General features: G+C 54.9%; 1 protein-coding gene across 2 annotated transcripts in view; it reads left to right on the top strand.

Moving 5' to 3' along the window:
• The window catches only part of NRG2 (neuregulin 2), a 180,180-nt gene that overhangs the window by 159,000 nt on the left and 2,170 nt on the right, over positions 1–19,010 (top strand). Inside the window, exons 5-10 of one of the 2 annotated variants that reach the window (XM_059917242.1) lie at positions 3,346–3,422; positions 9,597–9,620; positions 13,452–13,554; positions 15,708–15,831; positions 16,194–16,321; positions 17,183–17,410. In XM_059917242.1, coding sequence (XP_059773225.1) covers positions 3,346–3,422; positions 9,597–9,620; positions 13,452–13,554; positions 15,708–15,831; positions 16,194–16,321; positions 17,183–17,410 — 684 coding nt within the window. Of the gene's footprint in view, positions 1–3,345; positions 3,423–3,785; positions 3,845–9,596; positions 9,621–13,451; positions 13,555–15,707; positions 15,832–16,193; positions 16,322–17,182; positions 17,411–19,010 lie in introns of both variants that reach the window. The other variant, XM_059917243.1, reaches the window with a different exon arrangement.

Here is a 19,010-nt window from a genome sequence, read left to right as displayed (position 1 = left end):
AACGGGGGTCCAAATCAAGGTGACCGCCTCCTGTCTGGCTCAGACAGGGGCCTCTGCACTTCCTCTTGCTGCTTTCTCCTCTTCTCTCCGTGTTTTTATAGAGCACAGTTGGTGCGTGACTCTTGGGGACTGGTTCAGGGGATGATGACAGAACAAGACTCTCTTTCCAGCCCTGTGCACATACCAGTGGCATGCCTCCCTTTCCCATCAGCTCACCCCCCCATCCCCTCTGCTCCCATGTCCAGGTGATTTCCCCCATCCCATGCCCATCTGCCTGCTCATCCTCTCCACCCACACCCCTCATGAGGCCAGAGACCCTTCACTCCCTCCAGTGCCCGGGGCACACCCTCATCCTTCCATCCTCCCTCTCCCCTGGGTGAGGGCAGCACACATGGCATTATCCCCAGGCTACCAAAAGGAGAAACTGAGGCCCGGGAGGTGGGGTGGGAAAACGGGGAGGCAGAGTCCCAGCCTGTCACCCCAGATGCAGCCCATGGGCTCTCCTCTCTGCCCCTCTCTCACCCTTGCTCTTCTCCAGCCCTGAGCACAGACCTTACCATAGTCAAGCATAACAGCTTGGGGGGAAGGGCTGGGAAGCCTGTTACCTGCCACTTCTCCTAATCTGTCCCGTGTCCCTGATACTCAGGGGGTCAATCCCTGTTTGAGTGGGAACTCACTACCAGCCAGCCACCCACACCAAGTTCAGGCCCTGCTCCTGGTCGATAGGCTAATGTAGCCTGTACCCTGTTACCAGGTCCTGGCAGCAGGGTAGAGAGGCTGTAGGCCCACCCCCAGAGCCTTCCCTAGGGAAGCCCCAGCCTCCTGGACGTGGCTCATCCTCAATAAGCAGGGCTAACGAGAGAACAGGAGTGTCCAAAAGCCCCGTGAAAGGAGCCAGTGCCTGAGGAGCAGCACAGGTGTTAGTCCTCCCAGCCCCGTGCAGTGTCCATCCCCCCCACCTTCTCCTTTGTTCAGCCAGTGGGCAGTTTCCCAGGGCAGGAAGGTTAGGACTATATCACACAACTCCAGGGGGCTTGTTCGTGTTGTACACGGTGTCCACAGCACCACCTGGAGCTGTGCAACTCTGTGGCCACGAATAATACGAGGACAGAGTCGGGGTAGTCCAGGCTGGGTGTGGGGCCGGGAACGCAGGGATGTGCTCAATTACCCTCCGTCTCCAAGAGCCACAGGAAAAGCATCCTCTCAGCCGTGGGAATAAATTCCCCTCTGTCCCCTCCTGCCCCCGCACTCCCCCATTTTCTCTTACACACACACAGGTTCTTCCTGTCTCCAGGAGCCAGGCTAATCTCAGACACTGGACACAGTCAAGCCTATCTCTTTCTTATTCCTGATTGCAAGAGTCATTTTGGCAACGTCCTGGGTCTTTATCGTCCACCCCCAACGATGCTGCTTGAAAAGCCACTCCTGCGCCTCTAGTCCCATCCCAAGTGGAATCAGTTTCCGAGAGCTGAGGAGGAAGGGCTGAGCCTGAGTGGAGCTGGTCGGAAAGCCTTAGCCACTGCCTCCATTTTCCTGGGCTGGGATGACTGGGGACGAGGGCGAGGGGTCAGAAAAGGACGTATTGACAAAGTTGTAGCCTCCTCCTCCGAGCCACCCTGTTCAACAGGATGAGCGTGCATCAGCTTCACGTGCAGGCTCTCCCCCTTCTCCAGACACACTTCCCCCCCTCCACTGCCATTCATTAGCCAGGCATACCTGCACACACACTGCCCCGGCTACAAGGACCAGCCTCCTGCCTCCCCTGAGGGAGACACAGTAAGGCCCAGAGAGACTCCAGCTATCTGCTCATCAACCACTCCCAATCCTCCAGGCTAGATTGGAGGCCACAGGGTTTTTGTGAGGGTCTATCACAGTCAATCGCCATCACCCCCTATAAGTTCAAGGGGCTACTGATGGTTGGTATACATTACACTAGAATGCTAGAGTACATTCACCTCTTGGGGAAGTTTACTGATTAAGGTCATTGGACCTGTTATTGAGGGGACGCTGGTGATGGGCTTACCTAATTTCCTAATTTAGAAGAGGCAGAAGAGCATAGACCCATCTTTGAGTAGGGGGCGGTGCGGGAGGGTCAGTCTGGCCCTATCTGTAAGCTTCCCTTAAGTATCTGGCCTTGCTGGGGTTCAGAAGAGAGTACAAGGGCTGGGCATGTCTCCCAGAAATCTACAAGACAGGGACTCGAGGGGAGAGTGGCAGCCAGGGAGCAGAAGGAAGTGGACCTTGGGGGTTAAGGACAAGGTCAGGGAGATGGGAGTGGGTGGTTCTCTGCAGGAGGCAACGTGGGAGAATGAACTCCCGCTCGAGCCAGGCAGTGATGGAGGAGCAGGTCGTGGGGAAAGGGCAGGTGTCCCAGGCAGCCAGTTGGCCCCCTGATGCGGAACAGGCTTCAGCCCCGCCCCCACCCCGCCACCGTGATTCTTGCCACCTGAGGCCAGATGCCCCACACCTGCCCTCAGCCCACCAGCTTTGGGATGCTGGTAATTCAGGCTTCTCTCCACCCTCACCTGTTCCCCATAAGCTTTTCCCGTGTATATTGCTCTAGGGCAGCCTTCCCCAAACCGTATGTTCACAAGGATTCCTCAAAAAACAACTTCCAAGGTCAAATAAATTTGGAACATAGTGGAAAGTTCAGCTCTTTCCTCCTACAGAACTTTTCATAGCCTTTCATGTGCTAGCGTGCACTGCAACTCTACAAGGAAGCCTGGGAATGGATTTCCTCAACTTACTTGGCCACAGAACACTCTTTGAAAGAACAGATGAGACATCTCCAAGGCCCCTTTTGTTGTAGGCACACAGTCTGGGAACAGCATTCCCAAGTTCTCCTTTGAGCTTTCTGGGGTCTGTTTCATGGATGAGAAAACCTGCCCACGGCCCTGGAGAGAACCCTTTGGTAGGGCTTGGAAGGAATGGCTCCCCAGAACTTGGTATTCCAGAAGACTCCCAGCCCCCCAGCCTACTGACTGCCTGGCACCAAGGGTCTACAACTCTGGCTTCACGGGGCCCCAGGCAGGTCAGAAGGGAAGTCTCAATGACCATTAGGACCTTTAGGCAGTAAGTTCCCAATTTCCCCACCCTGCTTCCCCAAATCATCTTCTTCCCTCCCCCTCCCCCGCTTCCCCACCACCTGGAGCCACATCTATTAGAGAGATTTTGAAGGAGATTTCCGAGCCCTCCACCCAGCCCCGACTCCAGCCCCTTCAGCAACGAGTGTGCCCCAGCGCTCGACTTGGTTTTCTCATTCATCACTGTGCACTTTGATTTCTAACCTAAGCCTCGCGGATGATGCCAGTTTGTTCTGTGATTTTTCCCCTTTTCCTTCTCCAGATGTCCAAACGGATTCTTCGGACAGAGATGTTTGGAGAAACTGCCTTTGCGATTGTACATGCCAGATCCTAAGCAAAGTATGTTTGAAGATACAAACACGAGTCCCTGCTCCTTAGAAAGCTTCCGGGTGCAGTCCCCCCCCACTCCTCACCCCGTTGTAGGACATAGGGCCAGGGGTGTTGGTTGTTTTGATCTTTGGCTGTTTTGTTTCTTTTTTGTATTTTGGTTTGTTAGTTCTTTTGTTTTGCTTTTTCATTTTTGGCCTAATCCTTGGGTTTAAAGTTCAGGGCTGCAGGTAAGGGGCAGAGTGGCAAGGCCGGTACAAATGGTAACAGTGGCAAGGAACCCAGCTGGCATTGGCAGGAGCCCGTGCCGGGGTGTTGCAATGCCTATGTCTTGCTATCCTGGCTCTCTCTTTCTGGTTTTCTTTCTTTTGGTAGGTGTCCTGTGGGATACACCGGGGACAGGTGTCAGCAGTTCGCAATGGTCAACTTCTCCAGTATGTCTCTTTCTTCTATTTCTTTCCTTCCCTGGTAACTGACAGTTCTTCCCCCACCCTACCCCCCACCCCGTGGGAAGGATGGGGCCTTGCTTAGAGAGATTGGGGTGGGCTGGGAAATGCGGGGGGCTGTCCTAGGCTCCTCTCAGTCCTCATCAGAAGTCTGTGCGTGTTACTGAACCAAACTTGGGTCCCCTACGCCAAACACGCAGCAAAGCTAACCTACTAAACCGGATAGAGGTGAAAGAAAGAACAGCGCTAGTTGTAAGGTGTGAAGCAAAGAGTACGAGGGGCTCATGGGAAGGATTTTTAAAGACTGTGGGAGGGTGGGGTCACGAGGTGCGTGATCAGCTCATGCTCAGTCCTCTGATTGGTTGATGGTGAGGTAACAGGGTGATGTTTCAGGAATCTCAATCATCAACCTTCTGGTTCCAATCAGCCTAGGGCTGGGGGTGGTCATCATGTAGTTAACTTCTAACACCTGGTGGGGTTTTAGTATCTGCAAAACAACTCAAGGATATACCAAAGGTCCTTGACTTTGTTTTATGGCTAAACTCTTATTATTTTGTCTCGTTTGTTTTCCTTTGTTTCTGCATTTTCTCACTTCTCTGATTAAATCTGCTCTTTGGAACTCCAGGAGAAAGGCCTAGGAGGCTAAAGCTTTTCTACAAACAAGAGGCAGGGGTCACTGGGGGGGTCTTTCCTGGGGAAGCACCTGCAGGGTCCTGCTCAGTTTCACACAGAGGAGACTGATACACCCCCTGCCTCATGTTGCTGTACTGCCTGGTCGCAGTAACACTGAATTCTCTCTGCAGCTGCTCAGAGCCAGGCTCAGGCCTCTTCACCACTGGGGTCAGGCAGCCTGGCCAGGATGGGAAGAAGCATTTGCAGAGCCCTCACCTGCCTCTGAGGGCCTGTCTGAGGATGTCAGGCTGTTGGTGGGGCCAGGCAATGAGTGTGTGCACATGCGTGCTCGTGTGTTTGAGAGAAACAAGTTCTCAGAAAGCCTGCCTTTCCATCTGGCCAGAGTTTGTTTTGGTTTGATTTGGGGTGATGGGGGAGAGTGGGGAAGGGGGATTGAGAGAAAACAGGTCCCAGGGCAGTGGTTTCCATGAAGACCAGAGACATCTGTGCAACTAGATGTTGGAGCAGGGGTGAGGGTTGCCGCAAATACTAAGGCATAGAGGGAAGAAGGAATCAAGGGGTAACTGGTGACTCTCTCCAGGCCCTCTCTGGTCTCAGTCCCCATCCAGGACTTCATTCCCTTCCTTTCTTCCATCTCTGAAGTTGAAGCTTTCTGGTTTGCACAGTCTGCCGAGAAAAGTGTGACCCCTGGAGCTGAAAGATGAGGCCCTAACTGTGGCGTGTTTTATTGGGGGCTGGGAGCAGTGCCTTCAAGTGCCATCAGGTGGAGGTGGAGCAGAGCAGAAAGCCACAGGCTGGCCATGGACTGCATTTGGGGCCCAGCAGTCCACTGGTCTGCAAGGCGGGACCGTGTCCCCCATCCTCCAGAGCACGCTAGGCCCCTGCTCGCCCCACCACCCACCTCCTCCTCTCCAGGGAGGACAGATGGGTCCCATGAGGAATTAGAACTAGATTGATGGTGCCTGGGCATGAAGAGGCCGAGGGAGGGACCCAGGGGGCCATTTAGGTAGCCCTTAGAGAAAAGGGGTCTGGGGCTCAGGGTAGAGAAAGGAGTCCTCCGATCCTTCTCAGACCACAGCACAAAAGCCTAGACATTCCCTGCACAGGAACCTGGAAGCCAAGATTCGAAGAGGAGAGGCGCCAGGGAGGTCGGGGCTGGTCAGCCCAGGTGGTCAACTCTCTTAATAGAGTGTTGGGGGCAGCGCTGTCCTCAGGCCCCTCCCATTGGAGGCCAGGGAGGAAGGCCATGGGGATAAGAACAGAGCCTGTGGGCACGTGGCCCAACAGAACTCTCCAGAGCCCAGGCTCCAGGAAGAATTGCAGAGTCAGATCCAGCCCCATTGGAGGACCGTAGGTCAGGAGGGCAGAGCAGCCAGGTGGGGCTGAGGACCTGGGGAGAGAGGCAATGGAGGGCCTATTCCTTTTCACCCTTAGGCCCAGAGCCCTCCTAGCTTATGGGACTGTTCTGGACAGGGATTCCCAGCCCATCCTGAATCTGAGCAGCAGAGCCTCCAAAACTCGGCCACTGTCCAAGCTTTTCTGCCAGCTGGGCTGCTTCAGCTTGCAGCTCAGATCTTCTGGGAGGGTCAGCAGGGCCCCGGGAGCCCAGAAAAGAGCCTGGAAATGCAGCCTTTCTGCCTAGTGTTACTGGGATCCTTGCTGGTACCTTTTGGTAAAGGATTTATACTCTTCAAGCACTTTGCCCAGAGCACTTCATGCAATGCTCTATCAGATAATTATTGAAAAAGGAGTGAAAAATGCTAACTTAAGTGTTCAGGCTTCGATTCAGATGGACCTGAATAAAATTGCCAGCAGCTGAGCTTACTGTTCTGGGGCCTCATTTAACCTCTCTGATTTTGTTTTCTCATCTGTAAAATGGGGATAGTGGCATTTATGCCTTTAGGGTTGCTGTGAGGATGAAGTGAAGTGATGCACACCAAGGGCTTAGTCAAGGGCCTGCTGTTGTTTGAACACAGCTGAGCTCCTCTTCCAGCTACTGCTGGCGTGGGAGTGGAGGCCAGAGGGGCAGCATCAGTCCCCTGGAGGCTGACTCCCAGCACATCCTGAGCAAAGCGTCTGACCTTCCCCCTCTGCCCGGACAGCCTCTAGACCAGGTTACCTTTTGCGGAGGCCACGGAAACAGAGCCTGCAGCCGCAGTAGCCCTTTAAAGCTTCTCCTTCTTCCCTTGACAGCCCCTCTACTTCCCAAGAGTCAAAACTTGTACACCTGGATACCCACCATATACAAAAGCACGCACACCTGCACACAAACACATGCCTGCACTTGCACACAAACACACATGTGCTGACCCCTGCTCACACACACACAAGCACACAAGCACATGCTCCGGGGTCAACATCAGGGCCTCCTTGTCCAGGTGCCTGTGACCAGGTGTCGTAGGACATGTCCAGGATGAAGACTTTGCCTGTTGTCTGATAAGCCTGGCCCTGCTGGGAGTCCAGCCAGCATCAGGCTGCCATGGTTACTGGTCAGTATGCAAATTTCTGTTCAGTAGGACCCATCTGTGACTCGGTGGTATCACTCCATCCTGGCTGAGTGGCAGTCAGTGAATATGATGAGCGGGAGACAGTTTTTTTGATTTTGGGTTTTTGGGGTGTTTTTCTTTTTGTTTTTTGCTGGGCTGACATGGCTGCAGGCCCCTCAGAATCCATCCCCGGGGAGAGGGAAGCAGGGCTGCCTTTTAGTGACTTCTCAGTGACATCACCAGTCCTGCCAGCCACCACTGTCTACCCAAAACAGTACTGGCCTTTGACTCAAAGGGGAGGCCAGGCAGGAGTCCCAAAAGCTGCTGCTGCTACTACTTGGTTCCCAGAGGAGTGATGCAGCAGGAGAAAACTCTTAAATGGCTTTGGGAGCCCTGCTCACTTCTCCAGATGGTCATTGTCCTGAGGACTAGCCAGTCAGGTCTGCCCAGGGACTCAATGGGCAGGAATAGCCATGGCTTAGCCCCAAGAGACCAGAGACCTGGCCTCCAGTCTCCCTTCCGCCTTCTAATTGGCTATGTGACCTTGGGAAAGTGTCCTAGCACTACTGGGCCCTAGCTGCCTCATCTAATATAAACACCACCAAAAGTGGAGCCCAGACCAGCTCTGTGAATCACAGTTCTCTTAGTGTCTGGGGTGCTGTGGTCAAGCTGGGCTGTTCTCTGTGGGGAACCTGGCTGGATATCCAAACATTGTGAGTTCTTCCGAGCTGCCTGGAGGGTCCCTGGGGCTACAGGATTAACTGCTCAGTGAGAGTTGCCCCCGAGGACCCTTTCAGTTTGTCAAGTTTGTACTGCCTGCTTAGCACAGCTGGCCAGCCCTGGGAGGCCCTGGGAGAGGAGTGGACTTGCTGTGCTTATGGTGACTCCTACCTCCAAGCAGTAAGCGTAAGACTGCAAAGAAACCACATTCAAGATCACCCGCAACCTCAGATTTAACAGGAGTGCACAGAAGGGCTCATGTTTAGAAGAGCTGGGGTCCGTGCTTCAAGGGTGTGGTCTCTGCATGGAACTGGGGGTCAGAGCCCCAGGATCTTCCTCAAGGCTCTTTCAGTCAGAGCCATCCTACTCTCTTGCCCTTTTCCAACTGCATAACCCTCTGGAATCCCTATCAGGAAGCAGGGGAGAGATCCAGAGCTAGACAGCGCACAGGACTTCCTGCTCATGTCCCCGTGCTCCCCTTCCTCTGCAGGAGATGACAACATCAGACCACAATTCCACCTCCTGCCTGGGTCTAGCGGAACTTGCTGTGCACGTGCAGAGGCAGTGAAGCAAGCCCTTGCACACCGCCTCACCCATCTTTTTTTTTTTTTAATTTTTATTGGAGTCTAGTTGATTTAAAATGTGTTAGTTTCTGCTCTCACTGTGTACAGGCACTTTTGACAGATGAGGAAACAGAGACTATGTATGACTTGCCCACATGCACACAGCAGACTAGGGACAAAACTGAGACTCGAGGCCTGCAATCAGGTGCTGGCTGTTACCTTAGAATGGTAGGTGAGCTTTTCAAAAGCACTGGGGAGATTTCTGGGCTCCCACCCCAGAGCCTGGTTCCATTGGTCTGGATGATTCTGAAGGACAGCCGAGTTGCAGACCTCAGAGATCCCATGGCCAGGCCTGATCCCCATTTAACTGATGAAAGACTGAGAGCCAGATAGGCGGGGTACTATGGGGTCGCACAGCAGGTCAGTGACAGAGCTGACCCTTGGGCAGGGCCCTTATATCCAACCCTTCGATGGCCTGGGTGTCTACCTCGAAGACCCGTGAATTTGCACATTTACAACATGATCCAGCTTCAAAGAGTGCAATTGGCTGCCATTTAGGGGGCACAGGTGTTCTACAGGTGAACCCACTCGTCTCTTTCTCCAAGTTGCAGTTTGCTTTCTTAAGTCGTGTGATCAGGCTGGGACCCGAGGCCTAGCCCCTGCAGGTTTCTAGGGTGTTGGGGGTGTCAAGTGGAGAAGTGACCTGCAGCCTGGGGCCTCTTCCCCTCCCCAGTCCTGCTCCACACAAACTCTGAGCCTCCATGCCTGGCTCCTAGGAGATGGGCAGGCCAGTGAGGCCCATGGGGGCAGGACAGAGACAAGGGGCTGGTCTGGGTACCCCAAGCCCTAGTTCTGAACAGAAAGAAGGGCCCCATGAATGAGCTCAGGCTGAGCAAGCTGTCTCCAGGACGGGCTCGAAAGGGTCAAAGGCCTGGCACTGGAGCTGGGAGGGGGAGGATGGGGACTCCTCCGCCCCCTGCCCCCACTCACCTTTCCTCCCTGGGGACATCTGCCAACTGACTCTTGCGCCTCTGCCTCCCCACCAGGTACTAACCCCACAGTTCATCTCTAAAGAACCTGCCCTGCCTGCTGATCCTAACATTTCCTCTCTCTACCCCAATCAAGGGCTCCTGGGGACTGGGTGCCAGGGAAGGGGCTCAGGAGGCTGGGAGGGGACACCACTAACCTGCTTTCACCTCACAGGCTGGCTGCTGGTGTCTGAAGAGTCCTGACCAACGTTTCTCTCTCTCTCTCCCGCCCCCTCCCCCATCTCTCTCTATCTGTATCTCTCCCTCCATCCCTTCCCCTCTCTGACCCTCCTTTCTTCTGCACTGCCAGAGCACCTTGGATTTGAACTAAAGGGTACGGAGCCTCTATGTATCGGTCAGCGCCATCCACACAGCCCCTCTCCACAGCCTCACCATGTGTGCTGGATGTTTGGTTTCCTTTCCCCCCAGATGGAAAAGGGATGATTTCAAAAATCCCCCTGTCCCCATCAGGATGTCCTGTAATAAACTACATTGATTTGGGGGAGACAAGAAAAGCTCATGAAGAGCAGAGTACCCTGGCGTTCAGACTGCGCCCCCGTGTACAGTAGTGCCCCCTTGCCTGGGGCCAGTCGCCAGGGTACTCTGAGGGGAGCGGGACCCCTGAGCTGTGTGCAACCCAGTGGGTTGGCCAGACGAGCCCTCGGAGAGCAGGTGTCTAAAAGCCACAGAATCCTGGTTTGGAGAACTGTGCAGAGAGGCATCCCTTTCAATTTGACCTTAATCCTCCTTCCTTTTCCCATTTCCATTTCCATTGCTTTTCATTCTTCACCAGGCTGGCAGCTGATAACACCCATTTGTCTCTGCCGCCTGCCCCGTGTTTGTCTGCCAGGCTTTGCCATCTGCTTGAGGCTGTTACTCCCTTCATGATCCGTCCCCACAGTGGCACATGTGTTTGTGGGCAACACCAGCAAGGGTCCACGGTGGGCTGGCTTCTGGTACCTGCCTTCCTGCCTCCCAGCTCAGAACCTCACGTCCCACTCGTGACTGTCCTCTGGCCCCTGGAAGATGCCTTGGGCAGGAAGGGACTTTGAGGGGTCAGTCTTCCCAGCTCTCTGGCTTTGTGCTGGGAGGCTCCACCCTGGTCCACACATATAGCAGGAGAGATGCAGGGGCTCAGAGGGGTTGAGCCTTCGGTGGGGTCAGACCCCAGATGTGTGCAGAGCCTGCAGTTATGAAAAGACTGTTCTCGTGGCAGATTTGGGGAGGCCCTAGTTCCCCGGCCACCTAGCCACCATCAGCTATTCTCAGAAGATGGAGCTGAAAGTCTATGTGTAAGAGTATGTCTGTCTCTCTGCTGTGACAGGGTGGGGAGGAGAGGGGCCGAGTCTGTGGTGTCTGTGTGATCATGGCAGGGGGTGCAGGGGGGGAATCTGTAGGTGTGCGTGTGTCTGTGTTGTTCTGGGGGGCTGACGTGTTTACACCTTGTTGGGTCTGTCAGTGCAGGGTGTGAGCGCACGGAGGGGTGCAGTGGAACATCTTTGTTGTTAAGGGTTGAGCATGAGCAGCGGGTGCGGAGGCAAGTGTGAGCGTACGTAAACATGTGACTGTCTGTAAAGGTGGTCTGTATATTCATTCACACACCAACTCAACAAACCTCTACTGAACCCCCGAGTTGGCCAGACCCTGGCGATCTAGCACGCAGAGTCCCTGCCCTCCTGGTGCTCAGATTCACAGGTTGAGACAGACAACAAACAGGAAAGATACCAGGTGGGGGTAAGTGCTACACAGAAAATAAAATGGGATGGCGCCTAGCCGGGGTGGGGAGCTACTCTAGCTAAGTGGCCAGGGAAGGCTTGTCCAATGAGGTGACATTTGAGCTAAAACCTGACGAGAAGTAGCCAGCCCTGCAAACAATCGGGGGAGAGTGTTTGAGGCAGGGGGCACAGCAAGTTAAGGATGATGTGGATGGGCCTGCCTTGTTCGATGGATGGAAAGACTGCCAGTGCCTCTGGAGCACAGCAGACATGGGGAAGAAGACTACAGGTGGGATCTAGAGGAAGGGACCAGGTGACCCTGGGCCTCGTGGACCACGGTAAGGCTTTGGGTTGTATTCAAATTGCAGGGGGATGCCATTGTGGGTTTTTAAGCAGAGGAGTAAAATGATCTGCTTTATGGTTGGAAATCAATGTGGCTTCGGGGCAGAGGATAGACTGGGTGAGGGGACAGGGTGTGGAGGAACAGAAGCAGAGAAACCAGTCAGAAGCGGGCAGCTGTCGAGTGAGAGACGGCATCATCTTGGATGAAGCTGGAAGCAGTGGAAATGGGAAGAAGTGGTCAGATCCGGGATCTACTTGGGAGGGAGAGCTGAGACGACTTGCTGATGGATCAGGTATCAGAGTGGGTGGGAAGATCAGGAATGATTCTAAGGTCTGGGGCCGGTATAACAGGAAAGGTGGTGTCGCCACTGAAGAGATGGGAAGAGCAGGGAACGAGGGTGGGGAATCAGTGCTTCTGCTTGGCCATGGCCCTTGGATGTAGGAATCTGGAACTCGGGAAGAGGTCAGGGCAGGAGAGAGAAAAGTGAGATTCAGCTGCATACAGATGGTATTTCAAGTCTGAGTCTGGGTGAGATGACGGAGGGAGAAAGGGCAGGTGGAGAGAGGAAGAAGCCTGAGAGCTCTGGGCCTGGACCCTGCAGCCCACATGGAAGAGGGGGAAGTAGCAACTGAGACAGAGAGATGAGCCAGTGCAGGGGGAGGAAACCCAGGAGGGAAGACCATCCCGGGAAGTGGGTCCAGCAGGGGGAGTCTGCTGAGAGGGAAGCGAATGACCACAGACTTGGCAGCGGGGGGTTGTTGGTGACCATGACCAGAGCGGGCTGAGAGGAGTGATGGAGACAGAGGCCTGAGTGGAGGACTGAGGCGTGGCTGGGGATGAGAACCGGAGGCAGGACGAGGACCACAGAGCCTGGAGGTGGGGATCTGGGGTGGAGGGCTGTTTGTTCAAGACTCTGCATGACTGTGTCAGTGGGTGTGATCGCATGCGTGGCGGCCGTGTGTATTGTTGTGAAGGGTCTGTCTGTGTGTCAGACGGGCACAGTCCTCCAGGTATGTGTGCCTGGGGCTTTGTACCCAGTGTTTGCTGCTGGGCGTACCTTTGCCACAGGAGACCCTGCAAGCCTGGGGGCTTAGGGACACTGCCCAGGGCTCCACCAAGGCTTTGGGTCCCGCCCCCACTTATCCCTGTGCTGGTGGGAGGGGAGCGATGGGGAGGGGCCGGCCAGCAGATGGGAGTGGGAGCAAGGGTGGGGTGTCTAGGCTGTAGGCCTTGACCATGTCTGGTGCTGTCACCTTTTTCCTTTGCTTCCTCCAGGCTTTCTCTGTTCTAGAAGGGTAAGGGTTGCCCCACCAAAAAGTGGGAGGTAGAGGGGATAGTTGGGTCTTTTTGAGGGCTTTGAGGCCCAGCCTAGCTCAGCTCCTTCAGAAGGGTGGAGGCTGCTCCTTGAGCACAAGGGCTGTCCTAGGCGCCACGGGGCTGTGCTGCCACTCGTGGGTCTCTGACAAGCAGAGACAGGGAGAGCTGGAGTGGGCCAGGGCCACAACGCTGACCAAGCTGCAGGGATAAACCAAGGCCTTTCTCCTCTCTCCCGCCTCTGTGGGCCTGGTCTGCTCTGTCCCTGCTTCTGGTCCTGGCATCCCTCCTAAGTCCAGCCTCTGGGCCTCATGTCCTGTCTCCAGCCCAGAACAAGCCACTCTCCACCTTCTTAAGGAAGCCAAAGAGGCCAGCCAGGCCTTTGCCCGGGGTCTGCATGTTCACCACCATGAAGACCAGCTTCCCCCAGCCCATCAAGGCTCTTTGCAGCCACCAGGCCATAGTGGGTTGCCCTCCCCTATGACCTTGGGAACTTCACCTCCATCCCACCTCCTCCAGCCATCCCCCTGCATTTTCCACTCACATGCTCCAGGCAGAGCACGGGCTTGGGAAGGTGAACTCAGGGGTAGTCACTTGTGATGAGATCCACAGGTGGGTGGAGTTCAGGAAAGCAGGAGGGAGGGGACTGGCTGGGGAGGGGTGAGATGGATGGGAGCCGGGCAGCACCTGAGCTGGAGAGAGCCCGGGGTTTGCAGGGCAGGGGGACGGTCTGCAGCACTGTCTCTACGGGTCTGCCTCCCACCCTGCCCCCTCACGCCCTCTACCTCTGCAGAAGCCGAGGAGCTGTACCAGAAAAGGGTCCTGACTATCACCGGCATTTGCGTGGCTCTGCTGGTCGTGGGCATCGTCTGCGTGGTCGCCTACTGCAAGACCAAGTGAGTTGTCGGGCACTCAGAGCAACCAGGGACTGCTTTTGTGGGGACAGGCTCTCCTCTCCACCCCACCATGCCTGGCCGAGCCTCCCCCATTCCTATGCCCCTCTGCCCCCTTCTGCAGCTGGTGAGGGGCCAAAGGGCTGGGCCAAGAAGCAGGAGCAGAGGGAGGGGTAGACAGGCCCCAGAGAACTGTGCAAGAACGGTCATAAGCCCAGGCAGTGGAAGAAGATAGATCTGCGTTCTAATTCAGCTCGGCCATTTCCTGTGACCCTGAGGAAACGGACGAGCTTCTCTGAGTCCTCATCTGTAAAATGAGTGTGATCCTCTAGTACCTCAGAGGATCCTGTGAGGGAGGATCTGCCCTGTCAAGTAGGCAGGCACTGGGGCAGTGTTGGGGGTGGGCAAGCACAGAGAGGGAGGCACCTTCTCAGGGGAAAAAGAGACCTCACAGGGCACTGCCTAATCCCACCTAGGAGCAGTCCAAGCAGGAATACAGAGAAGACGGGGTTGGGCCACCCCTGGGCAAAGAAAAGGTGGCATCAGAACCTTGGAGCAAGGAAAGGGGCTGGACAGTTCCAGTAGAAGAGTGCAAGCTAAAGGACAAATGCAGGAGAGGGTCAGCTGTGTTCATGGAGCTTGAGCAGCCCAGGCTAGCTGGAGCAAAGGGCTGGGGTCAATTTTAAAAAGGTGCACAAGTCTAAAAGAACAGCTGGAACCTGCATGGCACCACAGGGCCTTGAATGTCAAGCTTGGGGACCTGGGTTTATCCTACAGATGATAGGGAGCCATTGCAGGTTGTAGAGTGATGTGGTACAGAAAGAGTTTGTCATATCTGTTCTTATGTGGAAAGCAAGAGTCTGGGCATAGCCACCATTTGGGGGACTGAGCCCCCGGGGCTCGACTCCTGCTGCCCCTATCTATGAGATCTAAGGCCCTGCCAGCCTTGGGGTTTAGGGTTCAGGGAGCCCACAGGAGGAGACTGGGCCCATGTAGGAAAATTGAGGCCAAGAACTGGGGGGAGAAGCAAGCCCCATGTTCTAACCCCTACCACATTTACTTATTTCTTCAACAAACTTTCATTCAGTGCCTGCTGGACACCAGGCCCTGTACCAGGCACATGGCACATGCTCTAAGCAAGAGGTCCAGTGTTACAGGATGTATTTCAGGGGTGCCTAACCTCAGCTAGAGGGCAGGGAGGGTTGCCCTGAGAAAGGTGCATTTAGGCTGGGCCTGAGAGATGAGCAGGAGTTAGCAGGTGAAGAGGCTGAGAATGTGCTGCAATTGGATGCAAAGGCCCAGAGGCCAGAGAGGCACAGTGTAGGATCAGAAACAAGCCCTCCAAGGATGCAGCAAGCTGGGGTGGGGGAAAGGGCAGTGAGAGACAGGGCTGGGGAGAGGAAACAGGATTCTGAAGCCCAATGAAGGGGCTTTAACAGGAGAGTGACATGATTAAACTTGTTGATTACAAAACAAATGTATTGAGCACTTAATAGGTGCCGAAGTGAAGTAGCCCCACAAGTCTTGACTCCCTGACCACAGCATCCTGTTTTATTTTCTCCATAGCACTTTGCTGAAAGTATCTTGTTTGTTTATTTGTTTATGTGTTTATCATCTGCCTCCCCTACTGGCCTGCAAGCTCCATGAGGGCAGGAACCATATCTGTCTCCTCTGCTCCAAAACAGCATCTGGCACATAGTAAAAACCCAATAGATACCAAATAAATGAATGAATGAAGTGGGCCAGCACTGTGCTTGAATATTTTATCTACTCTTAATCCTCAATGGTCTTTGGAATGCATAGATGATCAGTCCGTTTCACAGATGAGGAAAGTGAAACATGGAGAGTTTAAGTAACTTGCCCAGAGTTACACAGCTAGAAAGTAGTAGAGTTCTGCTCTCTCAGCAGAGCCAAAGCTCATTACCACTACGCTCAGGTCCTGCTGAATTCCGGCTGGCAGTGATGATGTAGCGGGTTGATTGAAGGGGTCCTGGCTGAAGGCAGCCTGAGCACAGCAAAGAGCAGTAGCAGGAGACCGCCACGGCAGTCCCGGCACAGGTAGACTAGTTCTCTGGAGTAACAGCTAGGGAAGCTCATACTTTGTGTCAGGGGAGGGGGGGAGGGGGTGTCAGGCTAATGCACCTTCCCCTGTGCAGAAAACAGCGGAAGCAGATGCATAACCACCTTCGACAGAACATGTGTCCAGCCCACCAGAACCGGAGCTTGGCCAATGGGCCCAGCCACCCCCGGCTGGACCCTGAGGAGATCCAGATGGCAGACGTGAGTGGTGTTCCCAGGCCCCACTCTGACCCCTTGCTGTGTAGCCCGCCTTCTTATGCCCCCTGCAAGAATGGGCCAGGGACGCGGCCGGCCCATTCTGTGCTCAGCCTTGCCTGCTAGCCTAGGCTTGCCTCAACAGGATGACTTGGCCTCGCTTGGCCCACTTCCTTAAGGGAGGTCGGGGGATTGATTTCCAGGGGGCCATTGCTGCCCTAACACCGAGTCACTTATCCAGTGGACCACCACCACCCCTGCAACCTGGAGCTTACTGCCTCACTTCCCCTGCCCACCAGGAAGGAGGGCCAACTTGGTCATCTGTCACTAACTGCCCCCCCCCAAAAAAAACCCTCTGTCTGTTCCAGTATATCTCCAAGAATGTGCCAGCCACAGACCATGTCATCCGGAGGGAAACGGAGACCACCTTCTCCGGGAGCCACTCCTGTTCGCCTTCTCACCACTGCTCCACAGCCACGCCCACCTCCAGCCACAGGTGGGCACCACCAAGGCCCATGCAGCCTTTCAGACTCCTGTATGCACACCCTCAGGGTGTGCACATGTGCACCACACACCTGCCTGGGGACACACACCAAACTCCCCAGCCAGGCTGGGCTCTGTATTGAGGGTCCCTGTGAGCAGGAGGGTGGAGGTGGGGGGCTTCAAACCAGAACCCACCACCAAACGTACATCCAGATCCTCAAGAGACCGGATTCCCTTTTCTAGTCTAAACCAGCCCCAGAGGAACAACAGCATCACTGTGCACCCACCTAACCTTTGGTTTTGTTTGGACCTCATCAGCACCACTTCATCTGGCATAAAGTGCCTGCTCACTCAAATACCCACAGCTATTTGATGCCCTCTCCTGGGTTTTCCACATGAACTTCATCCACCTTAGCCTCCTCTCCAGAGGTAGGGAGGCCTCCACACAAGCACAAAGGCTCAGACAGCTCAAGAAAGAACATGGTTGGCCCCTTTCTTCCCTGGGGAGCAGCACGGAATAGACAGGGTCCCCATATATTGGCCACTGGGGCTGGGCTCTTGAGGCAAGTGGCTAAGGACCATGGGAGTGGAAGGGTCCCAGACACGGAGGCTAAGGAGAGGTTGGTTGCAGAGAGGAAAGGAAGAGGCCTCTGCACATTGCAGCTCACCCATCCACGGGCCTCCAGCTCTCCTCCTCCCCAAATCGGGGTTTGACATTTAATGATGTTACACATCAGCCCAGAGTGAAGGGCAGTGAGCTGAGGGAGCCTGAGATGGAATGAAGAACCAAGGAAGGGGCGGGCCTGGGACCACACGTGCTGGGCTGCCCAGCCCCTTCCTGACCCCTCACCTAACTCCCACCTGGCTTCTCCAGGCATGAGAGCCACACGTGGAGCCTGGAACATTCTGAGAGCCTGACCTCCGACTCCCAATCGGGCATCATGCTGTCATCAGTGGGCACCAGCAAGTGCAACAGCCCAGCGTGTGTGGAGGCGCGGGCACGGCGGGCGGCAGCCTACAGCCTAGAGGAGCAGCGCAGGGCTGCTGTGCCACCTTACCACGACTCCATAGACTCCCTGCGTGACTCCCCACACAGCGAGAGGTCAGTTCCTACCCCATGACCTGTGCCCCACCGTAGCCAGAGAGCTGGCACCACTGACCCAGGGCTGACCCTTAGGTCACCTCAGAAACACTCCAAAGAGCCTCATCCCCGTTTTCCAGATGGGCAAGCAAGGTCCCTGAAAAGTTAAATGGTCTGCTCGGGGTCATCAACATGTTAATGACAGGCTGGGACAGCCAGTAGACCCTGGTGTGTTATGACCATTTAACTTAATTGTTCTACTACGACACTTTTCAGAGTAGAAGGGGATGTTATTAATAATTGCAGTGGAACATCAGGAACAAACAGGGTCTGGCCTGGACAAACCAGAACATACAGTTGCCCTACCCTGGTGTCACCTAGAGGCCCCATGTCCCAGGAGAAACAGACACCAAGATTGAGCAGACTGAAGAGTGGGAGGGGAGGCTGTCTGTGAGTAAACTGATGAGTGCAGATGGGAATGAGCCAAGAATGCCTGAAGGCCCTGGAAGTATCAGCAACTAGGCCCCCATGGATTAAGATGCCATTGGGTTCCTGAGCAATGAATGCAGTGAGAACCAGGAACCTTCCCTTCTTCCCTGACTCCAAGCCAGGAGTTGCAGGGGGCCAGCCTCCATCTTGCTCTCCCCTTGGCAAGTGGGATCTGTGGGAGGAGAGCAGAAAAAGGGGCATGGTACTAGGAACTCCAGGCTGGGGTGGAGAAGGCTTCAACTCAGCCTACTCCATGCCAGTCATGGACACAAAACCACTGAAGCTCACAGCTGCTTATGGAAAGTGCTAAGCATAGGACACCCCACCAGGGCAGAGAAACCCAGTCTGACGGCAGGCTCTGGGAAGCAGCTAGGTTTTCCAAGACCAACCTTTCCAAGCTCAGCTCCACCACCTGTGTGACTTGGGGCAGGTTGATCACCTCCGTGCCTGTTTCCTCAGCTATAGAACAGGGAGCATTACACCTATCGTGCATGGTTCTTATGAAGGCCACCCTAAGATCATGCGCAAAGCTCTTCGCCTTTTACCTGACATGGCGCTGGTGCTCACTAGGTGGAGCTATGGTTATCAGTAGTAACAAGAGCAATAGGACTTCTTAATACAGCGGTCCCCAACCTTTTTGGCACCAGGGACCGGTTTTGTGGAAGACAATTTTTCCACAGACGGGGGCGGAGGGATGGTTTCGGGATGATTCATTTATTGTGCACTTTATTTCTATTATTATTACATTGTAATATATAATGAAATAATTATACAACTCATCATAATGCTGACAGGAGGCGGCGCTCAGGTGGTAATGGAAGCCATGGGGAGTGGCTGTAAATACAGATGAAGCTTCAGTCGCTCCGGCCACACACCTCCTGCTGTGCGGCCTGGTTCCTAACAGGCCACAGATGGGTACTGGTCCGCGGCCTGGGGGTTGGGGACCCCTGCCTTAATGGATGGGAGGTAGAGAGGCAAGGCGGGGAAAGACTTCCAGGCAAGGGGAACAACTTGAGCTGTTCCAGCAAAGGCACTAAGGACATGGCTGGTGAGGCACCTAGAGCAGGGTGGGCTGTGAGGAGACTGGAGCTGGGCCTGAACAGGCAGGCTGGGGCCAGATAGATGGCCAGTG

Source organism: Balaenoptera ricei, chromosome 3 (genome assembly GCF_028023285.1).
Source record: "Balaenoptera ricei isolate mBalRic1 chromosome 3, mBalRic1.hap2, whole genome shotgun sequence".
NCBI lineage: Eukaryota > Metazoa > Chordata > Mammalia > Artiodactyla > Balaenopteridae > Balaenoptera > Balaenoptera ricei.
Note: the sequence above shows the minus strand (reverse complement) of the source record. Positions and strands in the feature narration are given on the sequence as shown.